The sequence below is a fragment of the Coregonus clupeaformis genome, chromosome 20, assembly GCF_020615455.1.
Source record: "Coregonus clupeaformis isolate EN_2021a chromosome 20, ASM2061545v1, whole genome shotgun sequence".
NCBI classification, from domain to species: domain Eukaryota; kingdom Metazoa; phylum Chordata; class Actinopteri; order Salmoniformes; family Salmonidae; genus Coregonus; species Coregonus clupeaformis.
This window is the reverse complement of record NC_059211.1, coordinates 2,223,169-2,249,789: the sequence shown is the minus strand read 5'-3', so window position 1 is coordinate 2,249,789 and position 26,621 is coordinate 2,223,169. Positions and strand designations below refer to the sequence as shown.

The 26,621-nt window shown below is 43.4% G+C and overlaps 1 protein-coding gene across 1 annotated transcript in view; it reads right to left on the bottom strand.

Annotated features, from left to right (window-relative positions):
* LOC121533175 (homeobox protein OTX1 B) overlaps positions 1 to 25,073 on the bottom strand; it is a 39,150-nt gene extending 14,077 nt beyond the window's left edge. Inside the window, exons 1-2 of the mRNA XM_041838976.2 lie at positions 24,929 to 25,073; positions 24,684 to 24,729 (exon numbers count right to left, since the gene is read on the bottom strand). Coding sequence (XP_041694910.1) covers positions 24,684 to 24,729; positions 24,929 to 24,935 — 53 coding nt within the window. The 5' untranslated portion in view covers positions 24,936 to 25,073. The remainder of the gene's footprint in view (positions 1 to 24,683; positions 24,730 to 24,928) is intronic.
* Positions 25,074 to 26,621: the final 1,548 nt, after the last annotated feature.

Genomic DNA, 26,621 nt, shown 5'->3' with positions numbered 1-26,621 from the left:
TAGCTATTCAGAGGATAGATAGATCTAGAACCTCATGTCCTTGATAGGAGCGCAGAACAAAATACAGCTGTTCCCCCTTTCCATCAATAATACTCACTTAATAATCAGGAGATTAACTGATATCAGGTGCGCAGATGACTGGCAGCGGAATAACAAACAAGAGAGAGAGCAGAGTCCCCTAAGCCAAGTCCCCCCTCAAACTAATTACAATTGATTTCTTATGGATCGGGTACCTTATCAGGTGCGAGAGGGAATTACCATGGCGAGCCAAAGGGTTGTGGCGGGTCGCCGTCGAATGGCAAAATCAATCTGCGTTGAGTGACTGACTGTACCCAGGGAAGGCAGACACTGTCGCTGGTATAAAATGTACACAAGAGACGTTGATTCAACGTAACAGGGGATATAACAAAAATCTCAGGCGTTATAAGAAGATGGAGAAAAGCCTAAATTACTTTCTTACAAATAGATAAGTATGTAGTCTAAGAGCTATACATTATCCACAATGACTGGAGTCTAACCCAGATGCTACCTTTGTAATTATCATGAACTACATTTACCACTGTATGATGACATTACTCAAAGTCAGCAATAATGATATTACAGGCACAAGCATTATTTAAGAAATCCCCCAGAAACTAAACTACTGTGCGAATCCAGAGTACTAAACATTGACTCTCCACCTCAGTGTTGAAACTGGCTTCAGTTCAGCCTCTCCACTACAAGCTCCTTTCTCCCTGGGCAACTTGGGAAAAGTTCATCAATATGTTAATTACTTAATCTTTAACCACTTAAAGAAACCATTAATAAACATTGATTTGAACACTTGCCACCAGTGACTCACATTAATCCACTGCAAATAGCTGATACACAAACTGCAATGGAGGGCAATTTGGGTAGGGATTACCAATAGTAATAGACGAAGAAGAAATGGATCACACTTTCTCTTAACAGGGAAGAGAACAAAGCTAGTTTAACCACTTTGCGTGATGACTCGTCACGTTCGTTGAAGGACGAGTCAGACCAAGGTGCAGCGTGATATACGTACATGTTTATTAAATTATAAACACAACGACAAAACAACAAACGAAACGTGAAGTCCAAGGTAGCACACACAACATACCTTACACGGAACAAGATCCCACAACCCACTAGTGCCAATAGGCTGCCTAAGTATGGTCCCCAATCAGAGACAACGAGCGACAGCTGACTCTGATTGGGAACCACACCGGCCAACATAGATATATACATACTAGAATAACACCCATTGAAAACGCACAACAAAGAATATACACACCCTGACTCAACATTTAAGCGTCCCCTGAGTCAGGGCGTGACAACTCTGCCTTTTTTGTTGTGGAACTGTAATGCACTTTGATTTTCTAACTGCTTTTATATACCAAGGGGAAAAATACAGTGCCTTCAGAAAATATTCATACCCCTTGACTTAATCCACATTTGTTGTGTTACAGCCTGAATTCAAAATTGATTAAATATATTTTTTTCTCAACCATCTACACACAATAATGACAAAGTGAAAACAAATTTATTGAAAATGAAATACAGAAATATCTCATTTACATAAGTATTCACACCCCTGGGTCAATACTTTGTAGAAGCACATTTGGCGGGGATTACAGCTTTGAGTCGTCTTGGGCATGTCTGTATCAGCTTTGCACATCTAGATTTTGGGATTTTCTCCCATACTTCCTTACAGATTTTCTCAAGCTCTGTTAAGTTAGATGAGGAGCGGCGGTGAACAGCAATCTTCAAGTCTTTCCATAGATTTTCAATGGGATTCAAGTCTGGGCTTTGGCTGGGCCACTTAACGACTTTCACATTCTTGTTCTGAAGTCATTCCAGCGTTGCTTTGGATGTATGCTTGGGGTCATTGGCCTGTTGGAAAGTAAATCTTTGCCCCAGTCTAAGGTCGTTTGCACTTTCGAAGCAGGTTTGCATCAAGGATTTGCCTGTATTTGGCCCCATTCATTGTTCCCTCTATCCTTACCAGTCTCCCTGTCCCTGCCGCTGAAAAGCATCCCCGTAGCATGATGATGCCACCACCATGCTTCACGGTAGGGATGGTGTTAAACGGCTGATGAGCTGTGCCTTGTTTTCTCCAGACATAGCACTTTGCATTCTGGCCAAAGAGTTACATTTTTGTCTCATCAGACCACAGAATCTTTTGTCTTATGATCTCAGAGTCTTCTACATGCCTTTTTGCAAACTCCAGGCATGCTGTCATATTCCTTTTTCTCAGGAGTGGCTTCCGTCTGGCCACTCTCCCATAAAGCCCAGATTGGTAAAGTGCTGTAGAGACGGTTATCCTTCTGGCAGCTTTTTCCATCTCAGCCAAGGAACTCTGTAGTTCTGTCAGAGTGGTCATTGTGTTCTTGGTCACCTCCCTGATCAATGTCCTTCTTGCCCTGTTGCTCAGTTTGGTTGGATGGCCAGCTTTAGGATGAGCCTGGGTAGTTCCAACTTTTTTGAATTTCCCAATGGTGGAGACCACCATGTTTTTGGAAACTTTCAACACTCTAGAATTATTTTTATTTTTTTTACATTTTAGTCATTTTTAGCAGACGCTCTTATCCAGAGCGACTTACAGTTAGCACATACATTATTTTATCGAACCCACAACCCTGGCGTTGCAAACGCCATGCTCTACCAACTGAGCTACATCCCCTGCCGGCCATTCCCTCCCCTACCCTGGACGACGCTGGGCCAATTGTGCGCCGCCCCATGGGTCTCCCGGTCGCGGCCTTCCCCAGATATATGGGCGGCAGGTAGCTTAGTGGTTAAGAGCGTTGTGCCAGTAACCGAAAGGTCGCTGGTTCTAATCCCCGAGCCGACTAGGTGAAAAATCTGTCTGTGCCCTTGAGCAAGGCACTTAACCCTAATTGCTCCTGTAAGTCGCTCTGGATAAGAGCGTCTGCTAAATGACTAAATGTTAAAAAAAATATATACAGTGCATTCAGAAAGTATTCAGACCCCTTGACTTTTTCCACATTTTGTTACGTTACAGACTTATTCTAAAATTGATTAAATTGTTATTTTTCCTCATCAATCTACACACAATACCCTATAATGACAAAGCAAAAACAGCTTTTAGAAAATTAAAAAAAACAGAAATATCACATTTACATAATTATTCAGACCCTTTACTCAGTACTTTGTTGAAGCACCTTTGGGAGCGATTACAACCTCAAGTATTTTTGGGTAGAAGCTTTGCACACCTGTATTTTGGGAGTTTCTCCTATTCTTCTCTGCAGATCCTCTCAGGCTCTGTCATGTTGCATGGGGAGCGTCGCTGCACAGCTATTTTCAGGTCTCTCCAGAGATGTTAGATCGGGTTCAAGTCTGGGCTCTGGCTGGGCCACTTAAGAACATTCAGAGACTTGTCCCGAAGCCACTCCTGCGTTGTTTTGGCTGTGTGTTTAGGGTCATTGTCCTGTTGGAAGGTGAACCTTCGCACCCAGTCTGAGATCTTGAGCGCTCTGGAGCAGGTTTTCATCAAGGATCTCTCTTTACTTTGCTCCGTTCATCTTTCCCTCGATCCTGACTAGTCTCCCAGTCCCTGCCGCTGAAAAACATCCTCACAGCATGATGCTGCCACCACCATGCTTCACCGTAGGGATGGTGCCAGGTTTCCTCCAGACGTGACGCTTGGCATTCAGGTCAAAAAGTTCAATCTTGGTTTCATCAGGCCAGAGAAACTTGTTTCTCATGGTCTGAGAGTCCTTTAGGTGCCTTTTGGCAAACTCCAAGCGGGCTGTTATGTGCCTTTTACTGAGGAGTGGCTTCCGTCTGGCCACTCTACCATATAGGCCTGATTGGTGGAGTGCTGCAGAGATGGTTGTCCTTCTGGAAGGTTCTCCCATCTCCACAGAGGAACTCTGGAGCTCTGTCAGAGTGACCATCGGGTTCTTGGTCACCTCCCTGACCAAGGCCCTTCTCCCCCGATTGCTCAGTTTTGCAGTTTGGTGGTTCCAAACTTTTTCCATTTAAGAATGATGGAGGCCACTGTGTTCTTGGGGACCTTCAATGCTGCAGACATTTTTTGGTACCCTTCCCAGGATCTGTGCCTCGACACAATCCTGTCTCGGAGCTCTACGGACAATTATTTCGACCTCGTGGCTTGGTTTTTGCTCTGACATGCACTGTCGACTGTGGGACGTTATACGGACAGGTGTATAGCTGAGTTTTATAGCAAAGGGTCTGAATACTTATGTAAATAAGGTATTTCTGTTTTTTATTTTTTAGAAATTTGCAAAAAAATCTAAAAACCAGTTTTCACTTTGTCATTATAGGGTATTGTGTGTAGATTGACGAGGAAAACAATTATTTATTCCATTTTAGAATAAGGCTGTAACGTAACAAAATGTGGAAGAAGTCAAGGGGTCTGAATACTTTCCTAATGCACTGTATGCCTCATCACAATATATATCTAGGAGATCTAGGGACAGTTCTTTGGACTTCATGGTAAAGTTTCTCCACAGTCAACTGTGGGACCTTATATAGACAGGTGTCTTTCTTTCTAAAATCATGTCCAAACAATTTAATTGGCCACAGGTGGACTCCAATCAAGTTGTAGTGCCATCCCAAGGATGATCAAAGGAAATTAGTTGCACCTGAGCTCAATTTGGAGTGTTATCGCATGAATACTTTCTGAAGGCACTGTAGCTAATTACTCAAACTAGAGACAACACAGTATACGTGGGAACCGATCATAGTTGATAATTACCATATACAGTGCCTTCAGAAAGTATTCATACCCCTTGACTTATTCCACATGTTGTTGTGTTACAGCCTGAATTCAAAATGGATTAAATATATATTTTTTCTTACCCATCTACACGCAATACCCCATATTGCCAAGTGAAAACATGTGTTTAGAAATGTTTGCACCTGAGTCAATACTTTGTAGAAGCACCTTTGGCAGCGATTACAGCTGTGAGTCTTTCTGGGTAAATCTCTAGAGCTTTTCACACTTGGATTGTGCAACATTTGCCCATTATTCTTTTCAAAATTCAAATTGGTACTTGATCATTGCTAGACAACCCTTTTCAGGTCTTAACTCAAAACTGTAACTCAACCACTCGGTCACATTCACTGTCTTCTTGGTATGCAACTCCAGTGTAGATTTGGCCTTGTGTTTTAGGTTACTGCTGAAATGTGAATTCATCTCCCAGTGTCTGGTGGTAAGCAGACTAAACCAGGTTTTTCTCTTGGATTTTGCCTGTGCTTAGCTCCCCAGTCCTTAATGAATACAAGCATACCCATTACATGATGCAGCCACCACTTGAAAATATGGAGAGTGGTACTCAGTAACGTGTTGTTTTGGATTTGCCCCAAACATAACACTTTTTATTCAGGACAAAAAGTTAAATTGCTTTGCCACATTTTTTACAGTATTACTTTAGTGCCTTGTTACAAACAGGATGCATGTTTTGGAATATTTTTTATTGTGTACAGGCTTCTTTCTTTTCACTCTGTCAATTAGGTTCTTATTGTGGAGTAACTACAATGTTGCTGATCCATCCTCAGTTTTCTCCTATCACAGCCATTAAACCCTGTAACTGTTTTAAAGTCACCATTGGCCTCATGGTGAAATCCCTGAGCGGTTTCCTTCCTCTCCGGCTGTCACGATCGTTCATTAACGAGAAGGACCAAGGCGCAGCGTGATATGCATTCATATTTATTTCCGTACTGAACACACGTCAAAAGAACAAAAACTAAACGTGAAGTCCAAGGTAGACAAAATAACATACCTTTACGGAACAAGATCCCACACAGACTGGTGCCAAAAGGCTGCCTAAGTATTGTCCCCAATCAGAGACAACGAGCTACAGCTGCCTCTGATTGGGAACCACCCTGGCCAACATAGATCTAAACGATCTAGAAACTAAACACAACACGAAATATACACACCCTGACTCAACAAATAACCGTCTCCTTAGTCAGGGCATGACAGTCCCCCCCAAAGGTGCGGACTCCGACCGTGCCACATAAACCTAATAGGGTAGGGGCCGGGTGGGCATTCCGCCTCGGGGGCGGATCCGGCTCCGGGTGTAACCACCACTTACTCTCCACCTCCCCGTTGCGCCCTGGTCTGGTCTGGAACCGCTGACTGGAGCTGGATCAGGCACCGGTGGAGCGGACTGCTCTGGCTCCGGAGTGGAGCCGCTGACCGGGGCTGGACTGGACCCCGGTGGAGTGGATTGCTCTGGCGCCGGAGTGGAACAGCTGACCGGTGCCGGACCAGGCACCGGTGGAACAGGCACGGGCCGTGCCGGACTGGACACACGCACCACTGGCTTGGTGCGGGGAGCAGGAACGGGTCGGACTGGGCTGACGACGGGCACCACTGGCCTGGTGCGGGGAGCAGGAATGGGCCGGACTGGGCTGACGACGCGCACCACTGGCTTGGTCCGGGGAGCAGGAACGGGCCGGGCTGACGACGCGCACCACTGGCTTGATGCGGGGGAGCAGGAGCGGGCCGGACTGGGCTGGCGACCGCACCACTGGCTTTGTGCGGGGAGCAGGAGCGGGCCGGACTGGGCTGACGACGCCACCACTGGCTTGGGTGCGGAGAGCAGGAACGGGCCGGACTGGGCTGGGAACACCCACCACTGGCTTAGTCGCGGGAATCAGGAACGGGCCGGACCGGACTGGCGACACACACACCACTTGATTAGTGCGAGGAGCGGGACTGGGTTCCTTCATTAACCCCCCGCTCCTTCTGCTGCCTAACCAGCTCCTCTCGCCGTGCCTCTACACTTTCCTTCTGCTCCCTCTGCACCAATGACCCCCTTAATCTGGCGGCCTCCTCTGCTAAACGGCTGAACCGCTCTATCGCGGCCTCCTGCTGCCTCGACGTCCACGGCGTGAGCCCCCCCCTAAAAATTTTTTGGGCTTGTCTCTCCCCCGTGATCATGGCCTCCATCCCTCTTGCCAGACTCTCTCTCATCTCCTCCCAAGTCCATCCTCTCTCCTCATCACGCTGCTTGATCCAGGATTGGTGGGATCTTCTGTCACGATCGTTCATTAACGAGAAGGACCAAGGCGCAGTGTGATATGCATTCATATTTATTTCCGTACTGAACACACGTCAAAAGAACAAAAACGAAACGTGAAGTCCAAGGTAGACAAAATAACATACCTTTACGGAACAAGATCCCACACAGACTGGTGCCAAAAGGCTGCCTTAGTATGGTCCCCAATCAGAGACAACGAGCTACAGCTGCCTCTGATTGGGAACCACCCTGGCCAACATAGATCTAAACGATCTAGAAACTAAACACAACACAAAATATAACACCCTGACTCAACAAATAACCGTCCCCTGAGTCAGGGCGTGACACCGGCAACTGAGTTAGGAAGGACGCCTGTATCTTTGTAGTGACTAGGTGTATTGATACACCATCCAAACTTTATAACAAAGGGGTTGAATACTTTGCCATAACAAAGGGGTTGAATACTTACTGACACAAGATATTTCAGCTTTTCATTTTTATTCATTTATACACATTTCAAAAAACAAAATTCCACTTTGACATTATGGGGTATTGTGTGTAGGCCAGTGACAAAAAAAATCTAAATTTAATCAATTTTAAATTCAGGCTGTAACACAACAAAATGTGGAAAAAGTTAAGGGGTGTGAATACTTTCTGAAGGCACTGTAGCAAACAAACCCAATACAATTTTAATAGCACTGGTATGGACTCGTACACAGGCGCACGCACACACACACACACACACACACACACACACACACACACACACACACACACACACACACACACACACACACACACACACACACACACACACACACACACACCACCTGATAAAGAGGACTTTGATTTGTGATCCAGAGGACTTTGTTTGAACACCTGTGATTGACAGCGCACCACAGGATGTGTGCTAAATGTGTATTAAATAGACAAACATGAGACACTTAAGACGATGCCCATGTCAATAAACAAACTGGTATTTCTTTGTAGGCAAACAGCTTAGATTACTGCACTTGCAAGAGCAGGTGTGTGACTTTGCTAGGCACAAGTGTGTACTAGGATCACCAGAGAATGCATTTGCACACACACACACACACACACACACACACACAAACACACACACGGGCAAGTGAGCACATACACATACAATATGCTCAGATAGATAGCAGAACTCAAATACCATTAGATGTCATTGTACTATATAGTATGAAGGTGGGTGAGTGGGAAGGTGGTATGACATTTCTGTTTCCTGGGAAGAGAAGCATCTTTTAACTGCAGACGCAGCCATATATGTGTAATAGAACAGAATGGCATTTTCATATTCAGGTGTGAAGTGTATGAAAAAGAGACGAGACCAAATAACGATGTAAAGGCAGAATTATGAAAGAGTTAAAACAATGCATTGGAGAGGTAGAGCAAATGGAATCATACACAACATCTCTGTAGACAAGCAAGAGGACAGCGGAGAACTGGAGTGGGACAAGAGGAAACGTCCTGAAGGCCGCCTAAGGAGGGAGGCGGCCTTCAGGACGTTTCCTCTTGTCCCACTCCAGATTCTTGCCAAAAACCCTCACTGTTTGAACAATGTCATGTGAAATGTTATATAAAAATAAAACACTTTCCTAGTTTTTGTGCGTTGGGAAGGTAATGAAATGGGGGTGTGTCTAATAATCCTCCTTGAATGGAAATAAAAGGTAATCACAGCTACATTTTGGTCCTATATGATGAGTTCAGGGCCTGTATTCATAACGCGTCTCAGAGTAGGAGTGCTGATCTAGGATCAGGTCCACCCACCACCGTCAATGTAATCGTATCCATTACTATCTAAAAAGGTCAAATTGATCCTAGATCAGTACTCCTACTCTGAGCTGCTTTCCAAATACTCACTACTGGCCTGGAAACAGCTTGGACTGACATACGTGACATAAGATTCAGGGACGGTGGTAGACCTCAGCGGTCTGGTTCTCCAGAGGAGATCTTTGAGGAGGGTGGTCTACTACTCCCAGGCAGTCCCCCTGCTCCTCAGCTCAACCCCTTGAGCCCCTTGAACTACGACCTTGTGGAATAGGTTGAGCTGCTGTGGCAGGGATTGAGGCAGCAGTTTGTGGTTTGTGAGGCCCGGGCTTATGGGGACTGGGCTATGTCCCCAAAGGCCTTCGAAAACCAACCAGGGAGACCCGAGCAGAGCCTCAATAACCAAATAAGATTAAGATTACCATCTTAGCCGCCGCTACATTAAAAAGATAAGGCTAATGAGAGTGGCCCACAGTCTCAATTCTACTACTTTGGATCTTCGGCTGATTACAAATGAGGGCCTTTTGTGAATACGCTCATAGAATTAGGCTTGTTTCTCCTTTGTTGTTTCTGGTTTCACCAGGATTACTGGTGTTCATTTTTCAATGTTTCAATATGTTCAGTATTATATGGCTCAAGTTCTTTTTAATGTTTGGGTAATTATATTATATATTTTCATTGATTCATTGAGATATGAGGTGCACAATTTCAAAATGTTAAGGATGGACTATCAAGGCTTTACATCGTACACATTTGCACACACACATCCAAAATATCCTGCTAGGGTTCGTTTTCCTTGTTCAAATAAATATATCTTAGGGATAACACCTTCCTCTAAACCTCAAATCTCACAAAAGACCAAAAGAAATGGACTTAAAGCTCTTGTCGCGTTGTTATAGTACAATTTTTCCTGTTTGCTTTAGATAACAAATCTTCAGTTGACCCGGAGGGTTAAGGGAGCATTACAAATTAATCCTGGGTTTTAATAAGTCTGTCTTAAGCCAAGGGGTCTTTACTCCAAAAGAAAATAAATAAAAGGGGGAGGTAGAAGAAAGGGATCGTAGAGGAAAAGAAATATATTAAACCCTGTGATCACAGCCAGCTTTTCTTGTTTGTTATCCCTCCGTTTTCCGTTTAATCCAATACTCACTAATCCAATTTGTCTATCGGGCTTCGACCCTAACTTCTCCTCATCTACGTTTTTTTCCCCTACGTGGCCGTTTGAAGTGACCACTCCTCATTTTGCAGTCTAACGACTCACTGAAACAAACTGCAGACTTAGGGATAGATGGATAGATTTCCAAAATGGGAAGGGAAAGAAGAAAAAAGGAGAAGAAAAATTGGCAAACATGATCAGCTCAAACAAGTAAGAGCTCGTTATGGACGAAGTCGAGCGGAGTTCACCCTGAATATGCATGAAGAGCCATAATCAGATGTGGGCCAGTCACCCACTGAAGGAGAATATTGGAGAAGCACAAAGGGATTGATTTAATTACTTGAAGTGGGCCTGTGTTTGGAGCATTCTTGTTAAGAAGTGAGTGAAAAGGCCGGCAGTATCCTTGCGCTATTTTTGTGAAGGGGTTGGAGTTGGGGGCAGATGGTGGGATATACTGAGGTAGTCTAGCTCCTTAAGTCACCAAAACTAATCTCGGGGTATAAAGCACTTGTGATTGAAAGGGTCTTCATTGATTGCGAAATGGACATAGAGTGCTCTCTGTTTAACGTCAACCTGCTTAACCGTTATCCAAGTTCTGCTCAATTATTTTCTCTTTATCCAGATCATAGTGTAATCTCTTAAAAATGAGCTGTTCGAGAATGCACAGTGCCTTCAGAAAGTATTTACACCCCTTGACTTTTTCCACATTTTGTTGTGTTACAGCCTGAATTTAAAATTGATAAATTGAGATTTTGTGTCACTGGCCTACACTCAATACCCCATAATGTCAAAGTGGAATTATGTGTTTAGACATTTTTACAAATTAATTACAAATGAAAAGCTGAAAGGTCTTGAGTCAATAAGTATTCAACCTCTTTGTTATGGCAAGCCTAAATACGTTTTTGAGTAAAAATGTGCTTTAGAATTGTCACATAATAAGTTGCATGGACTCTTTGTGCAATAATAGTGTTTAACATGATTTTTAAATACTACCTCATCTCTGTACTCACATACAATTATCTGTAAGGTCCCTCAGTCGAGCAGTGAATTCCACAAAGACCAGGGAGATTTTCCAATGCCTCACAAAGAAGGGCACCTATTGGTAGATGGGTAAAACATAATTAAAAGCAGACACTTAATATCCCTTTGAGCATGGTGAAGTTATTAATTACACTTTGGATGGTGTATCAATACACCCAGTCACTACAAAGATACAGGCGTCCTTCCTAACTCAGTTGCCGGAGACGAAGGAAATCGCTCAGGGATTTTACCATGAGGCCAATGGTAACTTTAAAACAGTTACAGAGTTTAATGGCTGTGATAGGAGAAAACTGAGGATGGATCAACAACATTGCAGTTACTCCACAATACTAAACTAAATGACAGAGTGAAAAAAAGGAAGCCTGTACAGAATAAAATATTCCAAAACATGCATCCTGTTTGCAATAAAGCCCTAAAGTAAAACTGCTAAAAACTTGGCAAAGAAATTAACTTTATGTCCTGAATACAAAGCGTTGTGTTTGGGGCAAATCCAACACAACACATCACAGAGTACCACTCTTCATATTTTCAAGCATGGTGGTGGCTGCTTCATGTTATGGGTATGCTTGTCATCGGCAAGGACTAGGGAGTTTTTTAGGATAAAAATAAACGGAATAGAGATAAGCACAGGCAAGATCCTTGAGGAAAACCTGTTTCAGTCTGCTTTCCAACAGACACTGGGAGACAAATTCACCTTTCAGCAGGACAATAACCTAGAACACAAGGCCAAATATACACTGGAGTTGCTTACCAAGACGACAATGAATGTTCATGTTACAGTTACAGTTTTGACTTAAATCGGCTTGAAAATCTATGGCAAGCCTTGAAAATGGATGTCTAGCAATGATCAACAACCAATTGATAGAGCTTGAAGAATTTTTTAAAAAAATAATGTGCAAATATTGTACAATCTAGGTGTGCAAAACTCTTAGAGACTTACCCAGAAAGACTCACAGCTGTAATCACTGCCAAAGGTGATTCTTACATGTATTGACTCATACGTTGGGTAAATCTTACTGTATGTAAATTAGATATTTCATTTTCAATACGTTTGCAAAAAATTCGAAAAACATGTTTTTGCTTTGTTATTATGGGGTATTGTGTGTAGATGGGTGAGAGAAAAAATATATTCAATCCATTTTGAATTCAGGCTGTAACACAACAAATGTGGATTAAGTCAAGGGATATGAATACTTTCTGAAGACACTGTAAGTGACCCCTCCCCGTAAATCTCACAACATGAGTTTTTTTATTGGGTGGGTGAATTGAGGCTTGCAGAAGAACACAGATACATACATTTAGACATACTCACACACACCACACACACACACACACACACACACACACACACACACACACACACACACACAAGGGAGGGGATGTGCCTCTTTACTAACACCTTTCACTGTTTCAACTGACCCAAAGGCAGATGTACTACAATGTAATGCTGTTAGACCAGATTCAATTTAGTTCAACATTCTATACCTCTCTCCTTCAGTTTGTATAGCCCTACTCCACTACGTAGGAAAACGAAAGAGGGTAAATTAATTAATTTAATTCAAACATATTTATTTTTTCAATGAATGAGAGAGGTTGCTTTATTCATCTCCCTTTTTCCTCCTGCCTCTACCTACCTTCTGTAGCTTTTGGCTTTGTCGAAGATGATGACAGATTCAAGGGTCTTTAGTGGAAAACAGAGCACTTGAGATTTTTCTGAGGGTGTAGTAGATGGGAGACCCCTGAGCAGAGCTCACCTGATAGAGCCCTGAGAGGTGTCTCATCAAAAGACCCCTTTTACCACATAAACAGACAATGAGCGCAGGGAGACGATTCTAGGGTGCTTGTGCTCAACAGGCACCGGTGACAACAGAACCCTTAATAATCTCATGACAAAAGCCAAAAGGCATCATCCTATTAACCAGTGTGCCTGGGCGCTAATATGAGCTACTGCCCAGGAGCCTTTCATAGGGCTCAGTGCTATTAAAGGGGGTCTAAAACAGCCAGCGGGAACCTAGGGCCCATTCACCTTTCATCTGCCAGGCTGTTGTTTGGCCCACTATAGCTGAGGCTGACTCAAGATGTTAGTGATCTCATTATGGTGCTTGTGAGAAACACCCGCCAAAATTTTTGCATCTTCTCCCTTTTTCTTTCTTTCCACTTTCAAATCTCGGGACTCTTTTTTTCTTTCTTCCTCAGTGGCTTCAGTGCCTTGTGCACCCATAAATCGATCGGCAAATATGTCAATTTTTCGTAGAAGTTTACTCATCCTTACCCCCTGTTGCACCTCTTTCTTATCTTTTCTTTTCATGGAGGGAATATTCAATGAGCAGTCCGGGCCTGAAAAGCAAGCCGTCGCCGAGAGCCCCGGCTCCACAAAAAAATGTTCGGATTTCTCATTTAGTTGTCTTTATGCTGCTAGCGCCATGTGGTCCTTGAAGGTGTTGAAAACATGGGAAGCGCCGGAGGGATCAGAGCGGCCTCATTAGCATCGGCTCAGAATTGGAGTGGCCGGGGCTGTATGGCGAGGCCTACTCCTCCACTGGTTCCGAGACAGCCACCAGTGGTGCGCCTTGCCTTCGTCCCTCATTGTGCTTTTGTGTCCTTTCAAGTTCGTTTTTTGTCATGTCGTCTGGGTTGTTTTCCTAAGACCCGAGGTTGCCAAAAGGATCATGGGAAAAAAACAATAACATCATCGCCTTCCTGTACTTTGACCGTGGTCTTAATGAGAAATTCCTTGGGTTTTGTTTCTAAATGATTAAAGAAGTCCCTTTCAGTGAATGCTTGTGGCTCCTCTTCACGCCATTTTGCGATATGGGCCTATAGCCTAATGTGTGTCATAAAGAGAAGCCAAGATTGGTCAAAATGGCCAACGGTGCAAGATGGACAAGCATGGTCGAAGGTCTATTCCAAAGGGTCCATTATTAGTCCAAATATGAGGCAGGTTTGCAGGCAAAGCAAGATAAATGTGAGATGCCGTGTTAACATAGGCTTACACGTGCAAATATACAAACGTACCTTCGAATAGCTTGACAGAACCCTTATTTAACGCAGACAGCATATTTACGTCAATATTTATGAGGGAGATAGGACTATAGAGGGGTACATTGCCAAGCATCATTTTGTTAACCTTTTCCAGTTGTGGTGAAATGTGAAATGGATAATGGTCTCAGTGGAAGGGTTTATCTACTAAATCCTGGTGGTTGGCCCAGCTATCTTGGACAATGAACCCCGAAGAATGTCAACAGCTAATTTCCACAAGAGCTGGAGGGAGTCATAATCTGCTGCTGCTGCTGCTGCTCAAAAGCCCATATCTCAAACACTGAATTTAAAAAAACGCTATCGTTATGCAGGCCATCTCCATCTCCTCTCCCCTTGACACTCTGCATTTGATTGAGCAGCATTAGCTCCAGGTGACAATAAAAAGGCTTTAAAGTCACCAGACATGACATGCATCAATACAGGGTCCATCCCATTTTCTATCTATATCTGTAATACACAATCTATGTTCTCAGAAGTTACCAATCTGTAATACACAATCTATGTTCTCAGAAGTTCCCAATCTGTAATACACAATGTATGTTCTCAGAAGTTCCCAATCTGTAATACACAATGTATGTTCTCAGAAGTTACCAATCTGTAATACACAATCTATGTTCTCAGAAGTTACCAATTTGTGGGCCTTTAAATGCAAAAATGAATAAATTATTATTACAATAATGTTTCATCAATGTTTACAGCAAATCAATTAAATAGGATTCCCAGCATTAGAACTGCTGGCCCCTGAACACCATTACAAAACACATGCCACCACCGCCATCAGAGAGAAAGTGCATGGAGGACGGAGGGATGAGGCAAATCCCAAAACACTTAAAAATTGTCATTAGTGTCGAGCAACATCCTTTCATTACCGAGATTATCAGAGCAACCAGCCATAGGAGGGAGGTTCATGCACCCTTGAGCACAAAGACTCAAGTTGTTCTACATTTACAGAATCATTTAACTTATTTTAATTATTCTTTAAATTACAATTGCAAATAAAGTCGCCGCCTGTGGTTATGCATGGCCTGGAAAAAGAGCAACATTTTTAATGATTACTTTCCTCGTTCCTAACTAATCTCAGAGGGGGAAAGAAATGAATGAAAAAGGGGCGATTTTCTCTGCCTGCTACTTTAGTGGAGAGGCCATCAGTCGTCAGCTACACGGACTGCTCTGGACCAGATGTTGCAGAACTGACCAACAATTGGGCCTAAAATAGAGGGAGGGTTGGGGGAAGGGAGGAGACTCGAATAAATTAATTGCTAATTTCTCCGTCTTTGATGGAATTAGGCTCACTCCTTTCCCCCATGTGCTGTGTGAATGTCCATGCGTTAAACGTTTTTTCTTCTTCTTCTTTCTTTCTCCCTCTCTCCCCCTCTGCTTTCTTGACGGTTAAGGGCCACCCAGAGGAGAGCGAGTGATGCAAAACCGAGGAGTAATCCCTCTGTTTATCTCGGCTTCGAAGCTCGGCCCCAACCCTGCCTCTATTATCCCACGGATTTAAGGCAAACTTTCATTTATTGGCTGGCCTCAGTTTTCTATCCAACTCTGTTGCCTGAGCTCGGGATCCTCTCCCCCCTAGCCCCCTATTCCAATGTGAATCGATTTGCATAGAGCAACAATGCATGTTGCCGGGGCACTGATTAGTCAGCGGTGGGACGGCGCTCCTCGTATGCGTGGTTTGCCCCGGCACACATGGCTATGGAAGAATGTTGGGCTCCGGGGGGGAAGGAGCAGCACCTGCATGACATATCTAGGCCCGGCCAGCCACCAGATCAGGCCTCCCTCTGCCTCAGCCAACCAGATGCAGCAGAAGTTTGGAAACTTTGGCTAGATTGATACCAATAGTGATTAAGTATACTTAATGCAACACTGTCTATTAGCCTCTGATCACTACTGGCCAATGACTATACACTACTTTTGTCAATATCTAGCAAACAATTACGTATTAACAGCAATTCTACTACTACAACAAATTTGAGCTTGGCTCACACATATTCCTCAGAAAGGTGGTTCTACTGATGCTCATCTGGCCGTTGCTTGTAAGAGGGTCCATGGGAGAGCGTATTGGTGACTGTGGCCATATGTTGTGTAGGGCCCTTGGTGTGAGACTGCAGACTATTGACTCAACAGTGCTCCAGATGAGTGTTGACAGAACGGCAGGGAACACAATGTAAAGATAGGCCTGCAGAGACCTGAATGAAAAGCCTCTTCACCTGCAGGTAAATAAGACTCAGACCACCCATCCCCACAGCCACACAAACAGACCTTATCGCTCTCCTAGCGTAGGCTATACACTACCCATCACACTCCAGATGCACAGACAGAGAAAAAGAGAAAGAGAGAAATGAGGAGAAGAGGAAGAGAGAAGTGAACGAGAGGAGGAAGAGAGAAGTGAACGAGAGGAGGAAGAGAGAAGTGAACGAGAGGAGGAAGAAGAAGACATGAAAAGAGGAGCGAGAAAACAGAGATGAAAGGACATTAAGGAAAAGAGCAAGAGAGCGAGAGAGAGAGAGAGGGAACGCAAGCAGAGAGGTGGAAAGAAGAGATAGCTAGTCAGTCAGTTCTACTACAGTCTGTTGACAGTACCAATTTAATTTGCATAATTGGCTCCGCCTCCCCCATTAGCACCGGGCTGTTTGGCTCCCCAGGGCATGTGTTAGAACAAATTTGAGCAGTGTCATATTGCACGCGTTTCAGCAGGGCCGACAGGGTTAGCCTCACATTAGCTTAATGAATTAATCTGCCGGGCTAATGGCTGCGCTAACACCATTAGTCTACGACAAAGCATCTGGAGGAAGAATTCCAACAGGGAGTTTTTTTCCTCTTCCATCTCCTTGAATTTTTTAAGATAGCTAGGGGAAGGCAAAAGCTCTTGCCAAAATACAAGAGGGTAATTTCCTTTCCTATTACCTTATCTCTTATCTAATGTGCTGGTTTAACTGGTATTAGCTGCTTGTTGTTGAAAGGCAAGCCTAGCTCGAAAGGCAAGAACCTGGTTCTATACATATCTAATGGGGGGGGCGCAACACCTAAAATAAATAACTTGAATGTTAACTGTTAAACTGAAGTAATAAATATAGTTTAACATTAGGCCTGCTCACCAATAATAGATAGTTTAACATTAGGCCTGCTCACCAAGAATAGCCTTACTCATTCGATGACATTTGTGTGGTTGTAAAATTGCAAAACAAAAATGTGATTATGTTTACAAGAAAACAATCAAATTGCATTTCCTATTAATTCCAATGTTGCTCGTCAATTGCATTACAATTCCTGGCGTGTGGATGTCTCTCAGCCAAAATACACTCTAGGCTAAAGGAAATAACAACTACTTAAGGAATGGAATGGCTAGTTTAGCAAGTCAATGAAGGGGCATCATTAGCAGGCTCCCAGTCATTGACCATTAACTGATATGAGCGTCTTGATCAGTTTACATGTCAATGGCTCTCTTGATGGACCACATAAATCAAATTCAATTACACTGTCAGGACATAATTTGTAAACTAAATGATGATCAATTAGGCAAAGTTACCCTGTCCTCCCCCACCTAATGATAACCTATGCTTTGGCTTCTTCTAGTTTAAATGGGGCAGAATGTGTAATCCTTCCCCAAAAAACATTGAGGAAACTAATATGGATTAAATTAATGGACTATCAAGAATAGGCTAACAGTATCACCTTTCAATTGATTAAAATGAGGGTGCTAATGGGTTCGTCAATACACATGGATTGGTCATCAAGCACATCAATGCTATGGGGGGAAATGTTAGCCTACTTTTTCTTTTCTTTTTTTGGAGAGGCATGAACAAAATGCTCTGGATTGTTGTTAACAGCGATCCTTTGCCAAACACATTTGATACACATTGAAAACCCTACTATGAAATTCCTATCTATGACAATACGGTCAATTCTGAAGAAGATGCTGCAAGATTAAAAGGAGAAGAATCCTGTCATAATATTTCCATTAAGCGGATAATACAATGAGCTCCAATCACTGTCCTATTTTTGGCAATGCGCTGTAGCCATGCCAAATTTCACCAGCTTATTGCTGACATCAATATTCAGCAGATGAAGAAAGCGTCACAGGCAATGCAAGGTCCTAATGATAAGGGTTGGTTGGCTTGCTATATAAAAATATCTATATCATTTTCCTCAGTTGGCTCTATCGCTTCTAAGCACCCCCAAAATACCCGCCACCACCACCTGCCCCCGTACGCTACGAATCCCTCCCAGTCCCACCCCCTCCAGCTCCCCCCCCATCAAACCAATGCTTTTTATCTGCAGATTTTCAGACAATGCCTTGAGGATCCCGTTGCCTAATCTTCTCTATCCCCCCATCCCTTTATCCCACTGTTAAAGAATGTTTGAAAAGGGTGACACCGAAACTAAAAAAAGAAGAGAGAGAAAAAAATCACAGCAACATCTGTGGTAAAATGGGGTGGGGGGGGTGGAGAATTTGCAAATAAACGAATAAAACGGCTTTCGTTCTAGGTCATATAATTTGTGTATTGCATTGCGTGTGAAATGGTGGCGTTCGTGGAGTTTGTGCGGCAAAGTTAAAGTAATACCAAAAATAACAAACCCTATTGATCTTACTAAATGTCATTCCAGTGAATATAAAACATGCAAATGTTACAAGGATAAATATAAAACATACTTCTTCAAACTTCTACAGTTATATTAACACATCTATATGTTTATCTCTTATGTTGTCTGTATGTATAATTTTTTCCTTCTAATTTTAAGAAATTCACATTTATTGGTATCTCCTAACAATACATGATAAAATCATTAGACAAAATGGGCATCTATAAATATTCTGTAATTTCATCTCCACCTTTGCCTGTTGGGGAGCTTTTAAACATCAAAAAAAAGAACTCCAAAAAAGCTCCCCAAAAATGTCAGCATTATTAAGAAAAACAGTGATAAGGATAAGTTATTACAAAACAAATCAACTGAAAATCCCAGGCAGGCAAAAATATGTCAAGTATCTAGTTAATACCCAAATAAACAAGTAGCAATGTCAGCCCAGCACTTCACATCAGAGACCCTCTCCCACTCACAACTTGGAAGGGTATTATGTTTAAAAGACTTTATTCCTCCCTTACTTCGGATAGATTATACTAGTTATCCCATTAAAGTTTGTAAAAATGCCATTCTTGTGTCTTTAAGCTCTTGCATAGGAGGTCAATAAGACTAGCCTACGCTTACAAGACTGGCCTGGGTGTAATCTGTGCCGAACTTACATTAATTAAATGGTAAGCTTCTTTAGCAATACGTTCCTAAAGGAACTTGGCTGATAATATACTTAAAGCGAGGTGCGGGCTGTTTGTTTCAGAGCCAGCAGACATTTAACCATGCGTCTCACGTACGGCGGCTTAAACCTTTGGCTAAAACCAGGGACTTGACAATGAGCGCGCCAGGTGGCACAAGAAGTGCATTTTCAACTTATCAAAGCAAAACATATTTGTGCTCAATATATGTATTTTTGTCTCATGTAGTTGTTATTTTACATAATATTCACAGTTTAAATTGTGAGAATTAATGCAAAAAAAAACACAATTTAAATAAATAAGGATAGAAAGTAAAACCTGAGGTCATTTAGGAAACTTTAAAGTTGAGGGCTTGTGTAAAATAAAGTATTTTTATTTTGAATGCATATAGAACAAAAGGTTTGCTGTGTGTGTGTGTGTGTGTGTGTGTGTGTGTGTGTGTGTGTGTGTTCAGTAGTAAAAAATACAACCCCCAAATCTGGCATTTAGCAAATTCAACCATTGTTTTGTTATCACAATTATTAATTCCTCTAATAGTATTATTTCCCAGTGTTATTTTCCTGTAACCCCTGATTAAAGACTAACAATTTAATTAAATATGCTGGCTGCTCGGAGCTCTCTGGTGAGCATCGTTAGGGCACTACTGTAATTAACGGTAGTTAGAGAGGGAATTCCCCAACCAACGATTAGGAAATTGAACTATTACCAATTACTATTTAATATGGAGGACAACAAAAGCAGCCACAATAACCTTAAAGGGCAATTGTGCAAAAACCTACTTAATTATGTAAAGTAGGATATTCAATCGCTCAATTAGCCCTGAATCAAAAACCTCATACCTTCATCTTTTTTATATCATATTCATGCAGGCAGATAAATATGTTTAACTATGATACACACGTTTGTTTTAGCATAACTACACCTGAATTGTCATGGATAGAGGAAAAACCTAAATAAAAGTCGGACTTTATTTCATGAGGAGTCTCTGTTCCGAGCCCACTCCCCATGGCAGCACCCCCTGCCTGCTCTCTCTCCAAAGAGCCTCCACTCCCCTGCGGTCTATCAAATATCACCCCTCACAAATCAATTTTACACATGATCGCCCCCTCCCTCACTCCTCCTGCTGCCCCGCCTGCCGGCCCCTCCCCACTAATTAAGTGGTGAAATTAGCATATATATGATATCAATGGTAAACATCACTCGGCTGGTAATTCACAAACGCTCCTGGATAATGGGAGGGTTGAACACCTATTAACCCTGTGCCAACAGCACTGGGGCAGGTAGGGAAATTCCCTAACCTTGCTGTAGCTCCCCAAGGAGATACTAAGGGTGGCTCCTAGGATCTGGCATAGCATTGGCTGTAATGATTTGAAATGATGCAGTGTATCTTGACGAAATTGAACACTGTCATGTAAATTCGGTAGTTGAACTGAATCAATTCCAATTGTTCTACTATGTTTTTTTAAACACAATAAACCACCTTAAAGCAGCTGCAATTGTTTTCGTTTTAAGGATGAACATTAATAACTCACACAGACACAGACACAGACACACACACACCAATGTGTTTTGATAGTAAATCACGTTGGGGCTAGGGTGCGTGACTAATGAGGCGAGCTGCTGTGTGACACAGGCAGTTATCAGGCCCTACTGCAACCTACAACATAACAACAGCCCTGGCCCTTAGCATAGGAACAATCACCAATGGAGGGCGGAGGGGGGTTCTCCCCAAGCCCCATTCTCTTGCCTCCAGGGGCATGGGGATACCCATTCCTCCTGGGGACGGGAAAGCTGTTTATCCTCCTCCTTTAGCCCTAAAACCCCACAAAGAAACATTCAAGGCCCTAAGACCTTGCATAGAATTGGGCTGTGTATCTCAGGGAACAGAGAACTACAGTAGATATAAATATAACTCCATCAACATGTGACAATAAACAGCAACAAAAAACAGCTGGCAATTAATTCTCAATTTGTCCTTATTTAGAGCACAAAGAGAGAGACAGAGAGAGACAGAGAGAGAGAGAGAGAGAGAGCGAGGAGCGAGTGACTTCGATCTTGAGCCTGCAGGGATTTGACAGCTAAAAAATATTCTACATTTTCAATCAATTAACCGGCGGCCTGTCCTGACTCCATACCCCCACACACACAATCTTGGGGGCATCTTCAACCAAATCCTCCCTTTCCAAAAAGGTCACGGTCAACACGACTGCTCCATGAGCTGCACCGAGGAGCGGGATTAGGCCGTGTTCCTGGGCTTTACTGCTCTTTAATCTAAAACCATAATATACACTGCAACCTTCCCTGGCAGTCAGTTGCTCATCGGCATAGGAGATAAACCTCTGGCTCAAGTGCTCGGGTGTCAGAGGCCACTCAAACAAATGGCATTTGTTTAAACCCCAAGCCCTCTGGAGGCCTAATGATGCAAACACCACAGAGTAGTGGAGCAATCTGTGGGGGTTAAGCATGTCCAGTGTCTACACAGGAACAGGCGTGAATCATATCACTCAGGGGTGCCTCTTGTAATGAAATGCGCAGTCTTCAATTGGAGGTATTGAATATCATTCAGAGGGGACCATGAAGACCATGCAGATGTTACTGATAGGATCATCTGTTGATTGGGTGAAAAGGGGGTTGACTGGTCACAAGGGTCCAGGATTCTAGGATGATGGGAGGGAGAGTTAAAGACATCATCAGCTGGGTCTGCTGGATCCGCAGGAAGTGATGCGAAAAGTTCCAGAACAATCAATAGAATAATCCAGGTGGCTAGTAGGTGATGATAACAGGAAAGCCAAGTCCTAATTGGTCCAATCCAAGACACTTAAAAGGATAGTAAAACTAAAATAAAGTTCTACCCTTTTTTAGACGTACCTTAGGTGTGTCCAGAAAGTCAGAATCCGAAAATACTTTTGGCATCTATGGTAACTGCAGATGTCATCCAGTTCCATAGGACTGTAGTAGTTGGTGGTCCAAAACGGACCCAATCCAAGAGTATAAACTGGTCCAAATCTGGCCCAATCCAAGAGCATAAACTGGTCCAAAACTGACCCAATCCAAGAGTATAAACTGGTCCAAAACTGGCCCAATACAAGAGCATAAACTGGTCCAAAACTGACCCAATCCAAGAGTATAAACTGGTCCAAAACTGGCCCAATACAAGAGCATAAACTGGTCCAAAACTGGCACAATCCAATAATATAAACTGGTCAAAAAAACTGGCCCATGGAGCAGACTGCGCTAACAAAAAGAGCAGAGTGTGGATGCCGGCTGTGTAGTGGCAGGCAGCTTGGCAGAGCAGTGTGTTAACGGTGATTGATGAGCGGTTAATGATGAGCATCCACCATGTTGGAGTCTGACGTAGAATGGGCAGGGGTTACCGAGGTCACTGGTGAGGGCTCCCCTAGTCAAAGAGCTCGTTGAGGACAACCAATAACGACTAATTAACAAGCTGACACTGTCAGTCAATGCGTCTCTACTTCAATGGGAAGGAGGACGGAGACAACGTCAAAAATAGAGCTCATGAGAAATCATTTTCTCTGCTCTCTCTCATTACAGCCACGTTTTTTTGTTGTACTGAGGGAATATTATCACGGACAGTGCCAGTCAGAACAACACTAATCACGAAAATGGAAAACAAGAGCGAGATGGTAAAAATAAAACATGATTGGGGAAACAGGCCAAGTCTCCAAGCTGAATGTTAACCAGGGCTGGTCATGGTTATGAAGATTGGTCGTTCTTCTGTACCACAGGTTTGGTTTGGTCACGGGCGAAGTGTCGTTAATCCCTTTCTGTGTAAGTCGAGGAATTCCCACTTTGCCTTAATGAGGTAAACAAAGATGGCCGACAAGAAATTCAATAAACATGCCCAGGGTGCGTTTGGGAGGAAGGAGGTCATTCATTCCACAAACCAAAAGGTTGTTCATTCAGCACAAGGACTGCTGTTGAGAGAGGCACTCTTGACTTACCATACTCTTATTAAGGTGTTCCACAAAATAGCAACTGCTGACAGAAAGTTCTCTTCGTCAAACATCCCAAGAACTTCACATGAACAAAGACAATGACAAAGACAATTGTATAAAGCACAGACAAATGAATGCACACTAAAAACAAAACTTTAGGAACATAATACACAGGAGCATTATATTATATTGGTAAGACAGTCCTTCTGTTAATCTTGCCAGTAAGACCTAACATTTAGATGTGATGTGATTAATAGCCATGCAAATACTATGTATAAGAAATATTTTCACATAAATATAGGCCTAACACTTATCGGACATTTAAAGCTGCAATATGTAACTTATTGGGCGACTCAACCAAATTCACATAGAAATGTGGGTTATAGATCTGTCATTCTCACTGAAAGCAAGTCTAAGAAGCGGTATATCTGTTCTATGTGCACTATTTCTATGCTTCCCATTCTTAAGTTTTGTTTATGCTTACTTTCGGTTTTGTACACCAGCTTCAAGCAGCTGAAAATACAATATTTTTTTAGATGGTACAATGATTCTCTACACTATACTTGCTTGTTAAGTCACATAAACTGAAATTAGGCGAACTATTAGAATTTTTGCAACCAGGAAATGGCGGACCGATTTCTGCATAGTGCATCTTTAAATGTACTTAATTTTCCTTTTATGACATGTTGCTACATTGTCCTTACAATAGCCAGTGGGGATTGAAACACACCATTCTCTTTCTCTGTGACTTTCCAGAAACCACAGCGGAGGAGGGGGGCTTTGGAACCTCGTTGAAATCCAAAGCAATTTAGCTCTATCTTTTTAGCGCTTAACAATACAAGCACAGAAAACTAATTAGGTACATTTCGCCCATTTCCATGTTAATGTTTTGTTTGTTGCCATTGTTTGGCCACACAATGGGCCCAGATGCTAATGAGGGAGTCCCAATAACAGGGGCCTAATGGGCTGGCCGCTCATGGCCATTAGCCCAGAGGCACTGGTGGTGCAACCCTCCCCTCGGGGAGCGACGGATGCATTTTAAGGCCTAGCTCGGGCTTAACGAAGGGCAGGTTACAACGCATAAAGAGAGAGAAAACCCAACCGTCAACAAACCCCTCTGTCTTGTGGGGGCCTGAATGACACTAGTTCATCTTTCGCTGATCAGATAGGAGTGATTGTGCATTTGTGTTGGTGCATGTGTGTGTGTGTGTGATAGAGAATAGAGGGTGTGTGTGTGTGTGTGACAGATAGTGTGGGAGTGCTTGTGCATTAATTCCCACTTATCACCACTTCCTTTCAACACAAACATACACATCACCTGTTCTCACCGGGTCTAAGACTAATGGCAAACAAGAGTAAAGCTTATTGCAAACAAGCGCTTTATGGACAGTAGGCCTGAAATGACACTTACCCGAGCAGTCTTCTTGTCGCTGTGTGTGACTGTGCCATCGACAATCCTGCAACAACAAAAATAAGTGCAAATGGTTATATCTAAGGCATTTAGAATTTGAATTGCTACTACATGTTTTGCTTGCGGTTAAGAACAGGTAGAATGACAGTAGTGCTAAAGGTTTGTGCCCACACTGAAGTGTCACTATGTAAATATATGGCACATCTTTAAAGAGAAAAAAAAACAGGCTATGAAAAATATCCAACCTCTCATTCCTCTGAGCCTTTTGAAGCGTGTATTGTCATGGAGTCAAGCCGGTGTGCATGTTTCCCATTGGTAAAGTAGCCTCAGCGCGGCTGTCGAGGTGTCAGCTTTAAAAAATGCGAAGCCTCCTGTGAAGCTAATAAGGTGCTAATCCCGGGCCGCCGCTCCCCCCTCCGGCCCGCGGGGGCACGGTGAACACCGAGGGTGAGGCACGGGGAGAGGGAGACAAGCCGCCGCTTATCGCTGCTCTCCAGACAGTGGCCCCAGATCAATGCACACGCGGCGCGATCAATGCATCTGATAAGGAATTAAGACGGAAAATAAACTGTACATGTTATCGGGGAACTCGGTACACGGCCTAATTATGATGCGGCGTGTGTGCCGATGATACGGCAGCGAGACGGTGGTGGGGGTGGTGATGGTGGTGTGGGATGAGGCTGGAGGGGTTACAGGGGGGCTGGGGCTCGGGCTGGGGGTAGACAACATGGAGGCAAATGGTGGGGGGTGGTTGTGCATTCATGACGCACACTTTTCATGAGGAACAAACTGTTTTACAGAGGGAATGTAATTTGTAATGTCACACGAGGGAAGACTGAGTCCCTCAATATAGAGACCTGAGAAACATGATTACGAAAATAAACGGAGCTCTATGCAATAGAACAGTCAACAATGTGCCAAATGAGCTTTGGCAACAACCCCCAAAATAACGCAAAGAGACACAATGTGGGGAGAAATTAACTGGGTGAAGAAAAAGAAAAACAGACGTCACGTCAACACACCAGGAGAGGTCAAAGTGTAAAACAAAAAGCGTTCCCATGTTTGTCCCCGTAGTTTCTGCAGTGTGCTCCCTGCCAGGGCTGAGGGAAAAGGGAGGCGCATGTGACGGCTTGATCAGCAGAGCCCCGGTTCGGTCGAGGGAGCAGTCTCTCTCTCCGACAGCAGGCTCTCCATTTGGAGGGATCCCTTTGATCTCCCTTCAAACCAATTCAGGAACATCAACTGACGGGGCGGCACGAAACACCCTGATGCCCAGGCCCCGATGAGTCCCCCGCACAAACTATGTGCTTTCATTTAGGCCAGATTCCTCAACAGAGAGAAGGAGGAGGGAGGGTGGGGGAGGAAGGAGGGAGGAAGGGCACAAAGCCGAAACCTGCCTCTAGAACGCTGAGAAAGACAAGAGTGGGTGAGAGTGGGAGAGAGCGACAGAATATTAGATAGTACAGCTTCTTAAAATGCACTACTTAAGGAGAGAAATTGCTTGACTGCCTTTGAGAGGGAAGGAGGATAATAGGGTCCTTGGTGTGTTTGTTTGTGCCGAGGCCCGACCGTTGTGTGATGACCGGGGAGGTCTACCGGCCCTAATTGGCCTGTTTAAATGTGAATTTCCAGAAAGCATGACACACCGATGGAAATGAGTTGATGGAAATGAGTTGGGGTTTCTCTCTCTCTCTCTCCTTTTTATCATTACCTTATGACAACCAACCGTCCCAATTAGGACTATTGAAGGGCTGGCGATAATACCAAGCAAGCAGACACCTCAGGATGAACACATCATTGGAAGAGAGTTAAAAAGTTCATGTAAAGTCTTGACGACCTGGGGAAAAAAGTTCAGGTAACCACACATGTCAAACCACGTCCTCAAGAAGAGAATGCGATAATCCCATTGAAGTCATCTGCAGCAGGTGACATTAGCAA